At 37.2% G+C, this 22,972-nt stretch overlaps 1 protein-coding gene across 1 annotated transcript in view; it reads left to right on the top strand.

Moving 5' to 3' along the window:
- Positions 1 to 22,459, top strand: part of LOC121387091 (protein Wnt-9a-like) — a 66,581-nt gene extending 44,122 nt beyond the window's left edge. The window contains exon 4 of the mRNA XM_041518112.1: positions 21,948 to 22,459. Within this exon, the coding sequence (XP_041374046.1) occupies positions 21,948 to 22,445 (498 nt within the window). The 3' untranslated portion in view covers positions 22,446 to 22,459. The remainder of the gene's footprint in view (positions 1 to 21,947) is intronic.
- Positions 22,460 to 22,972: the final 513 nt, after the last annotated feature.

Below are 22,972 nucleotides of genomic sequence, written 5' to 3'. Positions count from 1 at the left end.
CTTTGATTACACTGGATATGCTAGTTATTATATGACAATATTAAATATCCCAATTGTTTAAATGGTCGTTCTGATGTTTAGGGTATAGTATATAAATACAGGTTTTCATACATCCCTTCACATTTCTCTACGTGTGTACCAGAGCTTGCCTCCGTTATATAATGTTCAGACACTGTTAGATACAAGGGAACGCTTTGTGGTTTAAAGAGACCGCTTCATCCCAGTAATTACTGGCTAACTGTTAGCGCATAAAGGTGGAAAACCGGTTGTTTCAAAATGGCTGTTATTTATTTCAGCTGTTATACTTATTGTGTAGTCGAAAGACAAATTACTTCATTGGAACGATGAAGGCTTAAGCTCAACCCATTTTAATTGGTTGAAATGGAATTGGAAATACTTTTAATGTCAAAATAGCAGCTACTACTATTTCTGTAATAAAAGAATTCCACTGAGTATATTTATCATTTATCACATGTATCCCAGTCAGTGCACCACGACTGGTATATCAAAGGCCGTGGTATGTGCTTTACTGTCTGTAGGATGGTGCATATAAAAGATCCCTTGCTACTAATGAAAAACATTTTGCGGGTTTCCTCTCTAAGACTATATGCTAACATTACCAAATGCTTGACATCCAATACCCGATGATTAATAAATCAATATGCTCTAGTGGTGTCGTTAAACAAAAAATTTATTCTTAGATATTTGGATTCGAAGGGGGCGGGACGTAGCTCAGTGGTACAGTGCTCGATGCGCTGTCGGTCTAGGATCGATCCCAGTCGGTGGGCCCATTGGACTATTTCTCGTCACAGCCAGTGCACCACGACTGGTATAACAAAGGCCGTGGTATGTGGTATCCTGTCTGTGGGATGGTGCATATAAAAGATCCCTTGCTGCTAATCGGAAAGAGTAGCCCATGAAGTGGCGACGGCGGGTTTCCTCTCTCAATATCTGTGTGGTCCTTAACCATATGTCTGATGCTATATAACCGTAATTAAAATGTGTTGAATGCGTCGGTAAATAAAACATTTCTTTCTCTTTTTTTTTGGATTCAAAATATATTTTTATTAAAGAATTATCTTAATATTTTAGTTAAGATAGTTTGCTCTGAATATTTATATCCAGCTTTTATTTAGTGTTGTTTAAGGGGCGTCTATGGTTTAAACTTGTTCAATGTTTGGAGCGAGTTAGGTGAAAGAAACACTATAATTTTTAATTTTTTTTTTATAAAATTCAGTTTTAGTTGGAGTGGGTACCAACAAAGCTCAAACCTAATAGTTTAAAACCCTTCTCCTTTGAGGCCAATTTTTGTCGCTTTTGTCGGGCACTTTCTAGACAAACAGCTTAACTGCATTTTCACAGCCAGGGGTCGCTGCGTACATGTCACTCGTTTTAAATTTGAAGCCAGGACACATTTCTGTGTGCAGGTGTATCCGTGTAATAAAACAGCATTGTCCCTTCAGAGTCCATTGGTAAAATATTAATTGATCTCATGTCACTGTTTTGACAAGCCTCTCTTTTCGAAGGTGTCACAACAGAGTTCTTTTTTTGTTCTCAGTGTAAGAGAATTTTTCCGCACCGCTTGTCTTGTTCAGTGGATATGAAATTTCTAATCGCGGGATAATCCGTAGACATTGAAGGTTGTCACGGCTTCCTTTGATTCCAAAATTACCAACGTTTACACAGATCATACAGAGAACAAACACGCACGTTTATGTAGAACGGACGATTCTTCGGTTGTTGCATTTTATCTTTATTAAACTGAAATACATGTACATAGGTGTAATATTTGATGCACTTTGTAAATAAACGTTTGAGAATGAGTTATGTTAAAGGGACATTCCAGAGTTTGCTGCATTGTAAGATGTTTCCGAATAATAAAATATTTCTACGATTAAACTGACATATTAAATATATTTTCCTGTTTAGAATATCAGTGTCTGTATATTCAATGTGTTTCCAATCGTCTTAATATTTGTAAGAAGCCCAGACTGGATCTTGTCTTCTAATAATCTCGAACGTACGAAAAAACATATTTTAGGAAATAAAATGAAATTTACGCTAGTACAAATATTAGAACGATCAGAAACACGTTTAATATACAGCCACTGATATGTTATGCAGGAAAATATATTTGATATGTAATTACAATCGTTAAAAAGTCTCTGTTAGTCGATAACATCTTAACAATTGCAGCAAACTCAGGAATGTCCCTTTAAAGTGTATGAGAGTGAGGTGTAAAAGTGTGAGATTTAAAAAAAAGATAAATTGTTCACAAACAGTAGTACATTTCTTTGAAGTGTCAATAGGTGTTTGTCGTGTTGTGTAGTTGGTTGGGGTTTTCTTTTCTCAATTAAACACGTAGATCAATTAAAGAAATGTGTCGTCAAAATTACGAAACTTGATACCTGTGTGGTTTACGAAGGTTTCACGTTTTCTTTAATGAAATCAAAGTTTGTGTGGTTTACGAAAGTTGCACATTTTTATTAATGAAATCAAAGGTTGTGTAGTTTACGAAAGTTTCACGTTTTCATTAGTGAAATCAAAGGTTATGTTATTTCGAAAGTTTCACGTTTTTATTAATGAAATCAAAGGTTGTGTTATTTCGAAAGTTTCACGTTTTCATTAATGAAATCAAAGGTTGTGTTATTTACGAAAGGTTTACGTTTTCATCAATGAAATCAAAGGCTATGTTATTTCGAAAGTTTCACGGTTTCATTTATGAAATCAAAGGTTATGTTATTTACGGAAGTTTTACGTTTTCATTAATGATATCAAAGGTTGTGTTATTTACGAAAGTTTCACGTTTTCATTAATGAAATCAAAGGTTATGTTATTTACGAATGTTTTACGTTTTCATTAATGAAATCAAAGGTTGTGTTATTTAGGAAAGTTTCACGTTTTCATTAATGAAATCAAAGGTTATGTTATTTCGAAAGTTTCACGTTTTTATTAATAAAATCAAAGGTTGTGTTATTTACGAATGTTTCACGTTTTCATTTATGAAATTAAAACCAACTATGCGGTTAATGCCCGGCGCAGACGAGCGTTTTTTTAGCGCATGCGTCTGCGTTAAAAATCGCGTCTCGTGTGCGCCTATCTGCGATGCGTTCCTGCGATCCACTGACGATTTCTTTTATTAATTAATTTATTTATACTTTTCTAGGAAAAATAACAAAGATTAAATTTAATTTATTAATACATTTTAAAACATAATAAACTTTATTTAAAACATTATGTACAATATACTATTACGATATAAATCTTTCTTATTTCACAATTGTTTGTTTTAATTATTATTAGAATGCAATAATTTATATTTTTTAATTTCATCTATTTAGAAATGTCATTAATTACACATGCCTAGTCTTTGTTTCAAAGATGAGCAGTTGGAAATTATTTGTGTTGAAACATTTACATGTTAGTAATTTTTAATGGTCGGGTCTGTTTTCACAGTTCAATTCATCACTGAAACCAATAATTGTTAATTGACAAACTGGAGATGCCATTTCGAAAGGCATGTTACTGAATAGACAGATGATTGGTCAATATATAAATGTGAACGCAACGCAGACGCAAGTAGGCGCACACGTGCGTTTTTAGACGGATGCGGCAGGAGACGGATGCGTTTGTGCGTCTAAAATCAAACATGTTTGATATTTGAAAAATCGACGCAGCGCTAAAAAACGTAACGCACATGGGGTCGCACGCGATGCGTTTTTACTGCGTTAGTACGGATGCGTTTTTTAACGCAAGACGCAACGTTACAAAAACGCTCATTTGCGCCGGGGATAACAAACCTTCACATTTCAGTAACAACACTAAAAGCTACGTGATATACGAAAGTTTCACCTTTTCAGTAAGTTTGCGTAGTTCATTAATGCAATTAAAGGTTGCGCGGTTTACGAAAGTTTCACGTTTTCCTTACAGAAATCAAACGTTTTGTGGTTTACGAAAATTTTATCTTTTTAGAAATGAAATTAAATGTTTTATAGTTTAGAAAGTTTCTTGTTTTCGTTAATTAACAATGGATATGTGGTTTCGACACTTTCACTGTTTGATTAATGAAATCAATGACTGTGGTATGTTATGAACGACATTCACCGCCACACAGAGGACTGCCACTCACATACTAGTTTACTGAATCAAACTTGCAAAAGACAGAAATCATTAGAATAAGTACCGCTGTGATGACATGCACTCATGAATCACTGTAGAAACAGTGATGATATCAGAAAAGTTCAATGTTTTGTTAATGAAATCAAAGGTTACGTGGTTACGCACGTTTCACATTTTAATTAATATAATCAAAGACTGTGTTTTAAGAAAGTTTCACATTTTCATTATTGAAATCAAAGACTGTGTTTTTAGAAAGTTTCACGTTTTCATTAATGAAATCAAAGACTGTGTTTTTAGAAAGTTTCACGTTTTCATTAATGAAATCAAAGACTGTTTCACATTTTTATTAATGAAATCAAAGACTGTGTTTTTAGAAAGTTTCACATTTTTATTATTGAAATCAAAGACTGTGTTATTTCGAAAGTTTCACGTTTTCATTGATCAAATTAAAAAAAGCTATGTGGTTAACAAACATTCACGTTTTCAGTAACAAAACTAAAAGCTGCGTGATATACGCAAGTTTTAGAAATAAGTGGAGAGAGAGAGAGAGAGAGAGAGAGAGAGAGAGAGAGAGAGAGAGAGAGAGAGCGAGCGAGGGGGGAGGGGACAGAAAAAGAGAGGGGAGAGCGCAAAAGAGATGGCCATGCCACAGACCGGACCCGGGGAGACATGTCTGAAACCCTAGTGGTATATGGGGATATATAAAGCGCTCTCTCTCTCTCTCTCTCTCTCTCTCTCTCTCTCTCTCTCTCTCTCTCTCTCTCTCTCTCTCTCTCTCTCTCCCTCTCCCTCTCCCTCCCCCCCCCCTCCCCCTCCCCTCCCCCTCCCTCCCGCTCCCTCTCCCTCTCCCTCTCCCTCTCCCTCTCTCCCTCCCTCTCTCTCTCTCTCTCTCTCTCTCTCTCTCTCTCTCTCTCTCTCTCTCTCTCTCATATATATACTGCAGTAACGTCATAATATGTAAGACGTCATATTTAGCAGTTATTTAGCAGTTCCTTTCTGAAGATAAGATTGAAACATGTAAAAGGATAGTTATTTCTTTAAATTATTTTTTAAATACATATATACTGTACACTTGTTTTCTTTTATCATATATATATATATATATATATATATATATATATATATATATATATATATATATATATATATACAGCACATACCACGGTCTTTGATGTACCAGTCACGGGGCACTGATTCCCTATCGAGTCTAAAAAGGGTAATAAACTCTGCAACTAGCGTATATCATGCGAGCGCTCTGCCACTGAGCTACTGGATGTCCCCGGGATTTGGGGGGGGGGGGGGGGGGGGGGAAAACGAGTGTACTGTGTTAACCTTGAAGTGGTGTGTTCAGTCTGTTTATGAAGATAGACATTCGACCTTCATTCGAACATTTCTTCTTCTTCTTTTTAACATTTTTTTTGTTTTTAATGAAAAGCAAACATAATCGTTTTGTGAGTATTAAGTTTGTTTCAAAAGTACATTAATAAATATTACTGAATAATGACTCGATTTTGTAGCTGCCTCACAAATCCATTGTTCTCTCTGACATCACCAATACTCAATATTTTGGCAGACTAACAAAATTCTGTCCACCTACATGAACTCTTCTAAGAAAAGACAGAAAAGTCGGCGACAGTCAAAATTCGCAAACACTCGACATCGTTGCTCCGATTCAAATTACCGTGAAATATGTCTTTTGATTGGATGATTGATTACCAAAGGTCGTCACAAAATGCTTCTCTTTAAAATTATTCAGCTAGCTGTCGCTTGTGTCGAATTTTTAACAATGGCGCGGAGACCACTGCTGTTTTCTTTTGACAGAAGAGCGCTACGTCGAGGTCTTTTGTGAATGAACTCGAAAACGTAAAAGCAGACGTAGAACGTGTTTTCGCGCCCACGTATCTGCGGATTGGAGGTTTACCGTGTGGATTAATCTGATAGCGACAGTTTGTAAAAGAATAGAGACGTTGGGATACTCGAGCTGTCAGTCAAATGTATTGATGTGTGGATTTAATAGACGATTTTGTAATATACGCTGCGAAATTATCGTGTATTAGGGCCCCATGCAAAGCCGATCACCCAGTGCAAACGTTTCGGTGGATCTCAAAGTTATACTTATTTATGACCTTTTTATTGAGAAAATCTTCGACCAATTGTGGTCTGGAAATAACATGAGGTGGGATGGGAGTGTATTCAGATGTGTTCAATATTTTAATTATGTGTACAGTAGGGGTGCAACGATACGGTTAAAACTTATTGCGATGTATTACGATACAGTAAACCCGTATTACAATATTGATGTGTTTAATAGTTTTAGTGTGTGTACAGTAGGGGTGCAACGATACGGTTAAAACATATTGCGATGTATTACGATACAGTAAACCCGTGTTACAATATTGATGTGTTTAATAGTTTTAGTGTGTGTAAAGTAGGGGTGCAACGATACGATTAAAGGGACATTCCTGAGTTCGCTGCAATTTTTAAGATGTTATCGACTAACAAAGACGTTTTAACGATTGTAATTACATATCAAATATATTTTTCTGCATAAAATATTAGTAGCTGTATACTAAACGTGTTTCTAATCGTTTTAATATTTGTACTAGGTTAATTTCATTTTATTTCCTAAAATATATGTTTTTCGTACGTACGAAATAATTTGAAAATAAAATCCAGTTTGGGCTTCTTACAAATATCAAGATGACCAAAAACACATTGAATATACAGACACTGATATTCTAAACAAGAAAATATATTAAATATGTAAGTTTAATCGTAGAAATATTTTATTAGTCCGAAGCATCTTACAATGCAGCAAAGTCAGGAATGTCCCTTTAAAACTGTATTGCGATGTATTACGATACAGCAAACCCGTATTGCAATATTGATGTGTTTACTAGTTTTATTGTGTGTAAAGTAGGGATGCAACGATACGGTTAAAAAACTGTATTGCGATGTATTACGTTACAGCAAACCCGTATTGCAATATTGATGTGTTTACTAGTTTTATTGTGTGTAAAGTAGGGATGCAACGATACGGTTAAAACTTATTGCGATGTATTACGATACAGCAAACCCGTATTACAATATTGATGTGTTTAATAGTTTTATTGTGTGTAAAGTAGGGATGCAACGATACGGTTAAAACTGTATTGCGATGTATTACGATACAGCAAACCCGTATTACAATATTGATGTGTTTAATAGTTTTATCGTCTGTAAAGTAGGGATGCAACGATACGGTTAAAACTTATTGCGATGTATTACGATACAGCAAACCCGTATTACAATATTGATGTGTTTAATAGTTTTAGTGTGTGTACAGTAGGGGTGCAACGATACGGTTAAAACTTATTGCGATGTATTACGATACAGCAAACCCGTATTACAATATTGATGTGTTTAATAGTTTTATCGTGTGTAAAGTAGGGATGCAACGATACGGTTAAAACTGTATTGCGATGTATTACGATACAGCAAACCCGTATTACAATATTGATGTGTTTAATAGTTTTATCGTGTGTAAAGTAGGGGTGCAACGATACGGTTAAAACTTATTGCGATGTATTACGATACAGTAAACCCGTATTACAATATTGATGTGTTTAATAGTTTTAGTGTGTGTAAAGTAGGGGTGCAACGATACGGTTAAAACTTATTGCGATGTATTACGATACAGCAAACCCGTATTACAATATTGATGTGTTTAATAGTTTTATTGTGTGTAAAGTAGGGATGCAACGACACGGTTAAAACTGTATTGCGATGTATTACGATACAGCAAACCCGTATTACAATATTGATGTGTTTAATAGTTTTATTGTGTGTAAAGTAGGGATGCAACGATACGGTTAAAACTGTATTGCGATGTATTACGATACAGCAAACCCGTATTACAATATTGATGTGTTTAATAGTTTTATCGTGTGTAAAGTAGGGATGCAACGATACGGTCAAAACTTATTGCGATGTATTACGATACAGCAAACCCGTATTACAATATTGATGTGTTTAATAGTTTTAGTGTGTGTAAAGTAGGGATGCAACGATACGGTCAAAACTTATTGCGATGTATTACGATACAGCAAACCCGTATTACAATATTGATGTGTTTAATAGTTTTATCGTGTGTAAAGTAGGGATGCAACGATACGGTCAAAACTTATTGCGATGTATTACGATACAGCAAACCCGTATTACAATATTGATGTGTTTAATAGTTTTATCGTGTGTAAAGTAGGGATGCAACGATACGGTCAAAACTTATTGCGATGTATTACGATACAGCAAACCCGTATTACAATATTGATGTGTTTAATAGTTTTAGTGTGTGTACAGTAGGGGTGCAACGATACGGTTAAAACTTATTGCGATGTATTACGATACAGCAAACCCGTATTACAATATTGATGTGTTTAATAGTTTTAGTGTGTGTAAAGTATGGGTGCAACGACACGGTTAAAACTGTATTGCGATGTATTACGATACAGTAAACCCGTATTACAATATTGATGTGTTTAATAGTTTTAGTGTGTGTACAGTAGGGGTGCAACGATACGGTTAAAACTTATTGCGATGTATTACGATACAGCAAACCCGTATTACAATATTGATGTGTTTAATAGTTTTATTGTGTGTAAAGTAGGGGTGCAACGATACGGTTTAAACTGTATTGCGATGTATTATGATACAGTAAACCCGTATTGCAATATTAAAGATGTGTTTAATATTTTAATTGTGTGTACAGTAGGGGTGCAACGATACGGTTAAAACTGTATTGCGATGTATTACGTTAAAGCAAACCCGTATTACAATACTGATGTGTTTAATATTTTAATTGTGTGTACAGTAGGGGTGCAACGATACGGTTAAAACTGTATTGCGATATATTACGATACAGCAAACCCGTATTGCAGTATAGTTGATGTCCGTTCATTTCTCCCTTAATAAACAGCGCGGATTATGCAGTGACGTGGGAGTCTTTAGCTGTACACGACCATCAGTCTTGGTGTCGTCGTGGTTAGGCCATCGGACATAAGGCTTGTAGGTACAGGATTCGCAGCCCGGTACCGGCGTCCACCCTGAGCCAGTTTTAACGACTCAATGGGTAGGTGTAAGACCACAACGCCCTCTTCTCTGTCACTAACCACTAACAACTAACCCTACCGTTCTGGACAGACAGCCCAGGTAGCTAAGGCGTGTCCCCAGGACAGCGTGCCTGAACCTTTGCTGGAGCATACTTCGCAAAATGAACTGGCCCGAAAACCTTTCATCATGTATTTCCATCATCCTACTCACAAAATATAGATGTAATCTATTTTAAAATGAGGGGCGGGACGTATCTCAGTGGTACAGCGCTCGTCTGATGCGCGATCGATCTAAGATCGATTCCCGTCGGTGGACCCATTGGGTTATTTCTCGTTCCGGTCAGTGCTCCACAACTAGTGTAACAAAGGCCGTGGTATGTACTATCCTGTCATTGGGATGGTACATATAAAAGATCTCTTGCTGCTAATCGAAAAGAGTAGCCCACGATGTGGCGACAGCGGATTTCCTCTCTCAATATCTGTGTGGTCCGTAATTATGTCCGACGCCATATAACAGTGAATAAAATGTGTTGAGTGCGTCATTAAATAAAACATTTCCTTCATTCCTGTTTTAAAATGCGTAGTGGTCGTTTAGAACCGTACAGCTGCTTGGTACATTTTTTTTTATCCAAAGTCAACCTACACCCCCCTCTCACCCCCGGCCAAAAAATGGGACACCCCCCCCCCCCCCCCCCCCCCCAGTTTAGACGTCTATGCCTCACTATTTATAAATGCAAGGTTTGCGTCTGATGAATGAGGTTTCGTTCACAGTGTCCAACATTTGGTAGTTTGAGAGCTAGACGGACATTTCGCCGGTTTGATCGCTCTCTCAACCAGAGATAACTGTATAGCGAAAACACGGAATGGCTGCCTACCACACGGCCCTAATACAACAATAATATTTGGTTTAACACTAAATATCTTCACATTGATCATTTTCGAGTTCGCCGATAACAAATAATTAACATAGTAATCATTACTACACACATTACAGAAAAAGTAAAGTTTGTTTTATTTAACGACGCTACTAGAGCACATTGATTTTTTATTTTATTATTGGCTATTGGACGTCAAACATACGGTCATTTAGAGGAAACCCGCTGTCGTCACATAGGCTACTCTTTTACGACAGGCAGCAAGGGATCTTTTATTTGTGCTTCCCACAGGCAGGATAGCACAAACCATGGCCTTTTAAAACCAGTTATGGATCACTGGTCGATGCAAGTTGTTTACACTTACCCATTGAGCCTTGCGGAGCACTCACTCGGGGTTTGGAGTTGGTATCTGGATTAAAAATCCCATGCCTCGACTGGGATCCGAACCCAGTACCTACCAGCATGTAGACCGATGGCCTAACCACGACGCCACCGAGGCCGGTCACACACTACAGAAAGAAACCCGTCAGCACCTACGTATGCTGTCGGGTTTCTTCCTTTAGTGTGTGTATAAGTGATTACTATGTGAAATATTTGATATCGGCGAACTCGAAAATTATCATTGTGAAAGTATATAACGTCAAACATAGGGTTATTGTTAAATTAGAGCGGGAATCTTTGCCTACCCGGTGATAGGTAGCAATTCCGTGTTTACGTACAGTTATATCTAACAGAGGGGCGCTATTTATCTCAGTCGGTTGAGTGCTCGCTTCAGGTATATGAGTCGCAGGATGGAACCACCTCGGTCGATCCATTCAACGATTTTTTTTTTTTTTTTTTTTTTTTTTTTTTATTATTATTATTATTTTTTTTTTTTTTTTTGGGGGGGGGTGTCTCATTCAAACCAGTGCACCACAACCGGACAAAGGCCGTGGTATGTGTTTTCCCGTCTTTGGGACAAGTGCATATAAAAGATCCCTTGCTGCATTAGGAAAAATATATCGGGTTTCCTCTGATGACTACATGTCAGAATTACCAAATGTTTGACATCCAGTAATCGATAGTAAATAAATCAATGTGCCCTCTAGTTTGACATTTGAGTGGGGATGCATGATCTTTAGAGTTTAGGGGGCAGTGCCCCACTAAACCCCCACACTGTTAACAAATCCTAGATTTGCGTCTGGTGAAAAGAAGATTTGCCCTGTCCAACATTTGGGTGGTCCATTTCAGTGTAGTCAACTCTGACCTCGTCCCGGGATCGTGACGCGACATGCGGTTAGCAGATTTCACGCACCGCAAATGCGAATCGCGACACGACACCACCGGCGGAAACGGCCGAGATGCATTATGCGACGTCACGTAAATTGACCATGACCAATTGCGACACGGATACGCGGAGTGCACAGATGGGGAGAAAATTCATCAGCTTCGTGAAACGTCTTGTAATTATTGTGATCTTGGTTTTATTTATGTGATCCCTTGATTTATTTATGTGACCCCTTGATTTATTTATGTGACCCCTTGTTATTATAGGTTTTTACCGGCCTCGGTGATATAGTGGTTAAGCCATGGGCTGGTAGGTACAGGGTTCGCAGTCCGGTACCGGTTCCCACCCAGAGCGAGTTTTAACGACTCGATGTGTAGGTGTAAGACCACTACAAAGGGGACAATATTTCAAAATCTTAGGTAACCGGAAATCAGTTCTCGTGAGTTTTACTTACGTAACCGATTGTTCGGTTATGTGAATATAGTTCTCGTAACCGATGAGTTAGGCCTACTTAATCCTAAAACACTTGAATTATGAATCTGTGCTACATTGATGGTTCAAATGTATTTAAAAACATAAACAGATTTTCACATTCATTACTGATATATGGTACTTTTAATGTTAGAATGTAATTGTTCACCACGTAACCGATTGGCGGTTCTCGTGACTTTAAAGATGCGTAACCGACACACGAACAGAACAACGGTTCTCGTGAAATATTTTGCTCTGGCTACATCCTCTCTTCTCTCTCACTAACCACTAACAACTAACCCACTGTCCTGGACAGACAGCCCAGATGACTGAGGGTTTTAACTATTGTAATTTCATATCAAATATATTTTCCTGCATCAACTATTAGTGGCTGTATTTTAAACGTGTTTCTGATCGTTCTAATGTTTGTACTAGGTTAAATTTCATTTTAATTCCTGAAATATGTTTTTTTCGTTCGTACGAAATTATTTGAAGACAAAATCCAGGTTTGACTACTAACAAATATTAAGATGACCAGAAACATATTGAATATACAGACACTGTTATTCTAAACAATGAATGAATGAATGAATGCATGTTTAACGACACCCCAGCACGAAAAGAAAATCTATTTAATATGTAAGTTTAATGGTAGAAATATTTTATTAGTCGGAAACTCAGGAATGTCCCTTTAAAGTGCGTTCACCCCTAATAAACAACTTAGACCCGCCCTCTCATGTAAATTACACACAAAACAACAACAAAAACACCACTGGATCCACCCGCGCCTGATCACATCTCTATTACCATTTCTTACCCGTTTTGCTAGGTAGGCTTTCGAAAAGTCTGACTGTTACAGACACAAATTCAGAAGTGATTCAAAACTAAATTTATCCTTGTCCCTGTCCCCTTTTTTCTAAGTCGTGGATCCGCCCCTGTCTCTGTCATCGGCTTGTTACTCAAGGGAGACATTTGGACAATAACATTACAGGAGATTATTTATCATTCTTTGTTTGAATTCCACCTCTATCAGCGTGGCTCCAGTTGGTATCGCTAGGGTCTCGCTCTGGACGTCGTGTGTCATATCAAAGCATTTGAATTGTTTCATCAAGCAGACTTAGTTACAGTTACAGTTACAGCTTCGTCTTCGTGGCGTTAAACATCCATCCATTCATCCATCCATCCATCCATCCATCCATCCATCCATCCATTATCCATCCATCCATCCATCCATCCATCCATTATCCATCCATCCACCCATCCAATCATCCATCCATTTATCCATCCATTTATCCATCCAGCCATCCATTCATTCGTTCGTTCGTTCGTTCGTTCATTAATTCATTCATTCATTCATTCATTCATTCATTCATTCATTCATTCATTCATCCACCCATCCGTATTTCCCTCCCTCCATCCATCCATCTATCCATACATCCTCCCAATCATCCACCCATCCATCCATCCATCCAACCAACCATCCATCCATCTATTCATTCATTTATCCATCTATTCATTCATTCATTCATTCATTCATTCATTCATTCATTCACCCATCCGTATTTCCCTCCCTCCATCCATCCATCTATCCATCCATCCATACATCCTCCCAATCATTCACCCATCCATCCATCCATCCATCCAACCAACCAACCATCCATCCATCTATTCATTCATTTATCCATCTATTCATTCATTTATCCATCTATTCGTTCATTCATTCATTTATTTATTCATTTGTTCATTCACTCATTCCTTCATTCGTGATGCAAGTTTCCTTATTTAATGTTGCCTCTAATGCAGATAATAATTAAAATGCAGTTAATAGTTACTTGTATGCTAATGTTTATTATATGACGTGGTGCGCAGGTGGACGTAACAAGAGGAATAGAATGAATGAATGGTTAACGACACCCCAGCACGAAAAATACATCGGCTATTGGGTGTCAAACTATGGTAATGGAAACAAATGGGGTGATGATCAACATCAATAGAAAAATTCAAGATATAAATGAAAACAGTGTAATGAATGAATGAATGAATGTTTAACGACACCCCAGCATGCAAAATACATCGGCTATTGGGTGCCAAACTATGGTAAATGCAAATAAATAAAGTGATGATCAACATCAATATAAAAATTCAAGATTTAAACAAAAACAGTGCAAAAACACAAATATCACAGAATTTTACAGATACTGAATTTTACTCAAAATTTTAATTTTGTGCTGTATTGGCCATTCTCAAAGAGAATGTTACACCCCTGCACCACGGTGAGGATACAGCACGCGCAGGGGTAACAAGAGGAAAAACCCCGTATAAATTATTCAACGTTATTCCATCATGCTCAAAGAGGCGGTACGTAGCCCAGTGGTACAGCGCTCGCTCGATGCGCGGTCGGTCTGGGATCGTTCTCGTCTGTGGGTCCATTCTGCTATTTCTCTTTCCAGCCAGTGCACCATGACTTGTATATCAAAGGCCGTGGTATGTACTACCATGCCTGTGGGATGGGGCATATAAAAGACCCCTTGCTGCTAATCGAAAAGAGTAGTCCATAAAGCGGCGACATTTATCTCGTTCCAGCCAGTGCACCATGACTGGTATATCAAAGGTCGTGTCTGTGGGATGGTGCATATAAAAGATCCCTTGCTGCTAATCGAAAAAAGTAGCCCGTGACGTGGCGACAGCGGGTTTCCTCTCTCAATATCTGTGTGGTCCTTAACCATATGTCTGACGTCATAATTATAACCGTAAATACAATTTGTTAAGTGTGTCGTTAAATATATATATTTTTTCTTTCTTTCTGTCCGTCATGCCTAAAAGGGGAACCTAACCGATGAATTGACATGTAACTCCAGTCCATAATGAATGTTAAAACTAATATCAAAACATATTATTTAACTTTTAAACCCATCCATAACCCTTCCAATAGATTCCTCGTGTTTAAAAAACTCTAGGTGTAGAACCAAACTGTATATCTGTAAGGAGTTGTAGCCATTTTAGGCAGTACTAAAGCAAATAACATTCGGATGGGTCAAATTGGAGGTACACCTAATGTTTGATAGAATAGTTAAAGGGACATTCCCGAGTTTGCTGTATTGTAAGATGTTTCCGACTAATAAAATATTTCTACGATTAAACTTACATATTAAATATATGTTCTTGTTTAGAATATCAGTGTTTGTATATTCAATGTGATTCTGGTCATCTTAATATTTGTAAGAAGCCCAAACTGGAGTTTGTCTTCAAATAATTTCGTACGTACGAACAAAAATATATTTTAGGAAATAAAATGAAATTTAACCTAGTTCAAATATTAGAACGACCAGAAATACGTTTAATATACAGCCATTAATGTGTTATGCAGAAAAATAATGTAATTACAATCGTTAAAAAGTTTCTGTTAGTTGATAACATCTTAAAAATTGCAGCAAGCTCAGGAATGTCCCTTTAATACCACAAGTCCTGCCATTGATAATACACTTGACTGTTTGTTCTAAACAAACGAGGACGTTTCATCTGGCCACTTTTTTAATGCAATATTATTACATATAGTACCACTGTGTCAAGTATCCTTGGTTTTGAAACATGTATGGGGTACCTGTAAAACAAAAATACTAAAATTGTGTGCGAAACTGAAGGTGTTGTAAAAACATCCAGTGATATCGAAAAATGAGTCATGAATGGTACCTTTTTCTTCAGTTGATACTTTGAGGTTGGGGTTGTAATAGGATACTGATATTTAGGGGTCATAGTTTGGTTGATATATTGCATATATTGTTAATTAAAGGGACATTCTAGAGTTTGCTGCACTTTTTAAGATGTTATCGACTAACCGAGACTTTTTAACGATTGTAATTACATATCAAATGTATTTTTCTCCATAAAATATTACTGGCTGTATATTAAACGTGTTTCTGACCGTTCTAATATTTGTACTAGGTTAAATTTCATTTTATTTCCTAAAAACTATTTTTTTGTACGTACGAAATCCAGTTTTGGGCTTCTTACAAATATTGAGATGACCAGAAACACATTACATATACAGACACTGATATTCTAAACAAGAAAATATATTTAAATATTTTATTAGTAGGAAAAATCTTACAATGCAGCAAACTCAGGAATGTCCCTTTAAACACAAACGCCTTTGGGATTTTATTTGGTATAGTACAACCTATAATGATTGGAGGGGTGGCAGATGGCGCCGGTCATATTGGATTTTTGATTTTGAATGCAAATGGCAAGATTTTGCACACCTGAAAAAAATAGTGTCCTATTCCTTTGTGAACGTACATCAAGGGACAAAAAACGTCTGTACTCCATTTCCATCTTGTAAAAAAAGAAAGAAATGTTTTATTTAACGACGCACTCAACACATTTTATTTACGGTTATATGGCGTCAGACATATGGTTAATGACCATACAGATTTTGAGAGGAAACCCGCTGTCGCCACTACATGGGCTACTCTTTCCGATCAGCAGCAAGGGATCTTTTAGTTGCGCTTCCCACAGGCAGGATAGCACAAACCATGGCCATTGTTGAACCAGTTATGGATTACTGGTCGGTGCAAGTGGTTTACACCTACCCATTGAGCCTTGCGGAGCACTCATTCAGGGTTTGGAGTCGGTATCTGGATTAAAAATCTCATGCCTCGACTGGGATCCGAACCCAGTACCTACCAGCCTGTAGACCAGAAGCCTAATATTCCTCCTAACTAATATACGTATTAAAAGTGTGGCACTTTTCCATTTTAACTAGTGCAGGGCGCACATTATGTCAATACTGTTCTTAATGTGCAGAGCGAGGGCGGGATATAACCCAGTGGGAAAACGCTCGCTTGATGCGCGGTCGGTCTAGGATCGATCCCCGTCGGTGGCCCATTGGGCTATTTCTGGCTAGTGCACCACGACTGGTATATCAAAGGCCGTGGTATGTGTTATCCTGTCTGTGGGATGGTGCATATAAAATATCCCTTGCTACTAATGGAAAAATGTAGAGGGGTTTCATCTCTATGACTGTGTCAAAATGACCATATGTTTGACATCCAGTAGCCGATGATTAGTAAATCAATGTGATCTAGTGGTGTCGTTAAAACAAAACAAACTTTAATGTACAGGGCCAGTTGCTTCCCTCTATTTAGCAAATTTAAAATGGCGGGGAAAGTTTTGAAGGTTGTTGTTGGAAGATTTATTTTGCTAATAATGACGTAAGTACTTTAATCCAGATATAGTGAGTACGGTAGGTTATACAAAAATTTCTTTGTATGTCCATTTGTTGCACTATTTCGGTTGAGAAATGGTTCAAACATGTTGCCACAAGTTTTGAATGCCAGCTATATGTAGGGTAGTGTAACAATTTCCGGACGTAGAAAGAACCACACTTTCTTCCTACGTCCGTTTGGACTACATTTTAACCTACTTCCAAAAACAGGGATTGGGACATTTAACTAAGATATCTAATGATTATTTTTACTATTAAAGGGACATACCCTAGTTTTTAAACACTAAGGCATATTTTTTACTATTATAGCCGTTTTTGATAACTAAAATCATACTTTACTTAGATTTTATGATTTATATTATCAATTTCCGTACATTCGAAGTGTTTTTGGTCATCCTGGTGTTTTTAACATCACAAAATGCCTTTCTCCTATTTTTTAAAAACGCACGTGCGTCTGAAAAGTAACAGTTATGGAGTCGAGGTGTAGTCACATTTTAGAGGGTATTTCACCATTTCAAAGTCACAGACACATCTCACTGAATTGTAACTTTATCCATGTGTGTTACAGATTTGTAGATTAACGAAACTTAGTTTTAATTTTCACGGGTTGAAACTAGGATCTGTTCCTTTAACACTCATTATTGCAGACAAACACACAGACACACAATCACACATGCACATTTGTCTTGGTAAGTTATTACACTTTTTGTCAGTTTTGTTTAGAAAATCATAACACTATCGCTTTAGAAATAGAAATGGATTTAATGTGAATGAACCAAAGGAAAATAGGTATTCCGGTCATGCGCAGCAGCTATTGCCCAACAAATAATGTTTTCTTGACAACTAGTTTCGGTTTGTTAATGGTTCTCTGATTGATGGGTGTTCCGTGAGATCTCGAGAACGCTGTAAGTGGCCCGTCAGTTAGACGTTTTCCAATTTAACTTTCTTCCCAACACGTGGAAGGCGAGTTCCTTCGTGGTACCCTTTGTTTTGTTCAGCACATCGATACGTCTGTCGCTTCTCGCTTATCTATCTATCTCCGTCTAATGGGATTTTTCTGCAATTTTTATGGCGCTATTTAGCTAGAATTTGGCTTACAAAGAAAACAGCAACTGGTTCTTTCGTTGAATTATGTAGACGTGGAACTTATTAACACCTAAAAGTTCTTAAAATCAATTCCGGACTGAATTATGATGCAATTAAGACAACAAAAGCACGCTAACGAATGCAGGGTTTCTGTGTGAACGTCGAGAAGAATGTTTAAAGGGACATTCCTGAGTTTGCTGCACTTTTTAAGATATTATCGACTAACTGACTTTTTAACGATTGTAATTGCATATCAAATATATTTGTCTGCATAAAATATTAGTGACTGTGTATTAAATGTGTTTCTGATTGTTCAAATATTTGTACTAGGTTAATTTTCATTTTATTTCCTAAAAAATATTGTTTCGTACGTACGAAATTATTTGAAGACAAAATCCAGTTTCGGCTTCTTACAAATATTAAGACGACCAGAAACATATTGAATATACAGACACTGATATTCTAAACCAAAAAATATATTTAATATGTAAGTTTAATCGTAGAAATATTTTATTTGTCTGAAATATCTTACAATGCAGCAAACTCAGGAATGTCCCTTTAACGAATCTTCTACGGTTATGTGCTGTACATGTGACTCATTTAAACTGACTGGCGGGACGTAGCTTAGTGGTAAAGCGTTCGCTTGATGTGCGGTCGGTTTAGGGTCGATCCCCGTCGGTGGGCCCATTGGGCTATTTCTCGTTCCAGCCAGTGCACCACGACTGGTATATCAAAGGCCGTGGTATGTGCTATCCTGTCTGTAGGGTGGTGCAGACTTGTGAAAAGCCATTCCTACTCCCTTTTGCATTCGAGTGCGAAAAAAATAAACACAATTGGTGAATTAAATAAATAATGTTTGTTTTGTTTAACGACACGTCTAGCGCACATTGATTTATTAATCATCACAGGTCTCGGTGGGGTCGTGAACGGAGTCAGTGATATCAATATATTGTTAACATGTAACAGATACAGACGCAGACGTCAAAATACACCAGTCTTTGCCACACTCGCCAGACCCAGACCCAGATTCGGTGTGTGTGGGGCCTTAACACGATATTCTCTAGTTACCTACGCAAGTTACCGGTATGGGTGGGATTGATTAATTTGTAGTTATGTATCACAAGCAACTGTAAAAATGGTTAAATATGGCTACCCCTTTAGTTAGGTGCTCGTTCCAGCCAGTGCACCACGACTGGTATAGCAAAGGCCATGGTATTTGCTCTCCTGTCTGTGGGATGGTGCATATAAAAGATCGCTTGCTACTAATGGAAAAATGTGGCGGGTTTCCTCTCTAAGACTATTAGTCACAATTACCAAATGTTTGACATCCAATAGCTGATAATTAACACATTAATGTGCTCTAGTGGTGTTGTTAAACAAAACAAACTTCATTTAAACTGACAGACCCTAGCTTTTGAAGCACTACGGCGTATTTTTCATTATTAAAGCCGTTTTTGACAACTGGAATGTGAAATTATTTGTAGTTTGTTGTTTAGATTATTCATTTTCGTACACCAGAAGTGCTTCTGGTCATCCTGGTGTTTATAACACCACGAAATACATGTTTTAACAAAAAATAAAAACCGCACCTACCTCTGAGAAGTAACGGTTATGGAGACGAGCTCTAGTTGTGAGTCTATTTTAAGGGTATTTACTTCATTCCAACGTCACACAATCTTGTTTCACTCTATATTAACTTCATCCAAATACGTTACAGTTATATATATATATATATATATATATATATATATATATATATATATATATATAATTACCAAATATTAGTGTATATTTATACGGGTTTAGAAAACTAGGGTCTGCGATTTTAAATGGTTGAAAACTACTTTCTGCGATCTTTCTCTCTCTCTCTCTACTCTGCATCTCTCTCTCTCTCTCTCTCTCCTCTCTCTCTCTCTCTCTCTCCTCTCTCTCTCTCTCTCTCTCTCTCTCTCTATATATATATATATATATATATATATATATATATATATATATATATATCATATAATATTTTAAATTATTTTCAGTGCAATCAAAGTATGTGATATTTTTCAGATCACATACTGTAAGAATTTTATAACTTTGCAAATTAGATGTAAATTAATCGAGGTCACGGCACTAGGTTTTTTGACATTTAAGCAAATGTACTAGGGTGACACTCCATAATTGACGTATGCATTCATAGTCATGAAATAAAAACATTTCAATAGCAAGTTTACACTGAAAGCTGTCCAGCGTTCAGAAAACAGTAACAAAAAAACCACACAAAAAACCACACAACGTTATGCACTAGTTTAATTTGATGTAAGGACATCCATTAAAAAGACGTCATTTGAATATCTAGTAATGGCGGACTGGAATTAAAGTTGCGTATACAGTTTCCAAAAACACGTTGTATTAAGCTTCGTATTATATGATAAAGAGATTATTACCCTCGTGTGTACGTTTATGTACTGCCAATATCATATACATGTATTAGGAATGCAAATAATGTATTATTCTCGCCAGAGCCTCGCATAATACAATTTGTATTCCTAATATATGATATTGACGATACCGAAAAACCACTCTTGTAATGGGGGGGGGGGGAGGGGTGTGGAGGGGACCCACCCCCCACCCACCTCTCTCCCCTCTCTCTCTCTCTCTCTCTCTCTCTCTCTCTCTCTCTCTCTCTCTCTCTCTCTCTCTCTCTCTCTCTCTCTCTATATCTTCTATATATATATATATATATATATATATATATAGTATATATATTATATATATATGTATATATATATATACAATATATATACATATACATATAATATATATATATATATATATATAGATATATATAGAGAGAGAGAGGAGAGAGGAGAGGAGAGAGGGAGAGAGAGAGAGAGGGAGAGAGAGAGAGAGAATGAGGAGGAGAGGGAGAGAGAGAGAGAGAGAGAAGGGAGAGAGAGAGGGATAGGAGAGGGCGAGGAGATATGGAGAAGGAGGGCGGAGAGAGGGACAGAATGAGAGAGAGAGGAGAGGAGATATAGAGAGAGGAGGAGTGATAGAGAGAGGGGAAGGAGAGAGGAGAGAACTATACATAGAGAGGAGGAGGGCATCGAATATAAATATGCATATATATTATATATATAGATATATATATATATAGAGAGAGAGAGAGAGAGAGAGAGAGAGAGAGAGAGAGAGAGAGAGAGAGAGAGAGAGAGAGAGAGGAGAGAGAGAGAGAGAGAGAGAGAGAGAATATATATACTAATGGAAAGAAATAAGGCAATAAATGGTACTTGAAACATAATTAATTGGAGTAGCTGTGCCTGTTTTAAATAGAACTATGTAATGCGGGCCTGGATGTCAGTATTGCGGTACTTGTACTATGTTTAAAGGTTCTGTTGTTTTTGTGGAAAAAAGCTATTGGCTTACAAACGGGACACGGTTTTCGAGTGAGCTTTTTGGCAAATTTGAAATTATATATCTTAGAGTGTCAATTTTCACGGGTTGAAATTAGGGTACGCGATGCGATTTTAATTATAAACTGTTATTAAGGGGTTTTTTGGTGTTTATTTTAAGGTATATGTAGTCAGATGAATGTTTTACATCGGCATTAAGTAGTTCATGACCACCTGTTATGAACATAATATCATGAAATGTTTGGTTACCACAGCAACCAAAATTCAGGTATTTCAAATTCAAAAATGTGCTTTTGAAGCTGTCCATGTAGAAAATGTAAGCTGTACCTATAGTTTACACTATTTTATTTTTACAATTTTTGTTTTATTTATTTCGTTATTTATTTATTATTATTATTATTATTTTGTTTTTTGTAGGTTGTGAAGGACAACGTGAACACCACGTGTAAGTGTCATGGCGTCTCTGGTTCGTGCACGGTCAAGACATGCTGGCTTCAACTGGCTAAATTCCACGCCATTGGACGGGTGATAAAATACAAGTACGAAACTGCGATCAAGGTTGGAGCCCAAACGAACCAGGCTACGGGGAAATCTCAGCTCGTTAAGAGGCAGAAACAACCGAAGCCCAACAACCACGCGCATGTGCACGTGCAAAGTAACAATTTGATACCAAAACGAGGCGACCTCGTTTATATGGAAGATTCGCCGAACTTCTGCCGGCGGACAAAACACTCGCCAGGCACTTCCGGTCGCTTATGCAATAAAGGTAAAAACTGTGACATCATATGTTGTGGGCGTGGCTACAATGTCCAACACATAACTGTAAAGCGCGCGTGCCAGTGTCAAGTCATTTGGTGTTGTAAGGTTAATTGCAAGAGATGTGAAACCGAAGAGGAAATTTACATGTGCAAGTGACACGGTGAAGGTCATAAGACATAGCAAACGTTGTGTATATGTTTTTATCGCGCTCTCTTAACGATATGAACTAATAGCTCCCAGTTCACCATAATAACAATAAACTGTTGACGAAAGTTTCTTTTATGGAAGCTAAAAAATATATGTTGGTGTAAATTTCGCGGCAAAATTCATAATTAATATAATTTAAGACATTTTTACGGAGGTAACCCTGCGGATTTTCATTAAAAAACCCCCACATTACTTGCACTACATATATCCTCATATATTGTGTTCAGTTAATATCTGAAACAAAAGTGCAGTTCGAAAAAGTATATTTTTGATTTCCTAATGTGGATTTTGTCTTAGGAATAATACAGATTTACTTCGGCAAAGTGGATTATGTCTACGGAAAAATGGATTATGTCTTCGGCAAAGTGGATTTTCGTTTCGGACAACAAATGGATTTTTGCTATTGTAAACTATTTCTGGAGCGGCAAACTGATGGATTACGTGGAAGACCTTGTTGGCGGACTGGTCACGGTTGC

Source organism: Gigantopelta aegis, chromosome 13, assembly GCF_016097555.1.
Source record: "Gigantopelta aegis isolate Gae_Host chromosome 13, Gae_host_genome, whole genome shotgun sequence".
Lineage (NCBI taxonomy): Eukaryota > Metazoa > Mollusca > Gastropoda > Neomphalida > Peltospiridae > Gigantopelta > Gigantopelta aegis.
The sequence above is the reverse complement of the archived record's forward strand: the minus strand, read 5'-3'. Positions and strand labels throughout refer to the sequence as shown.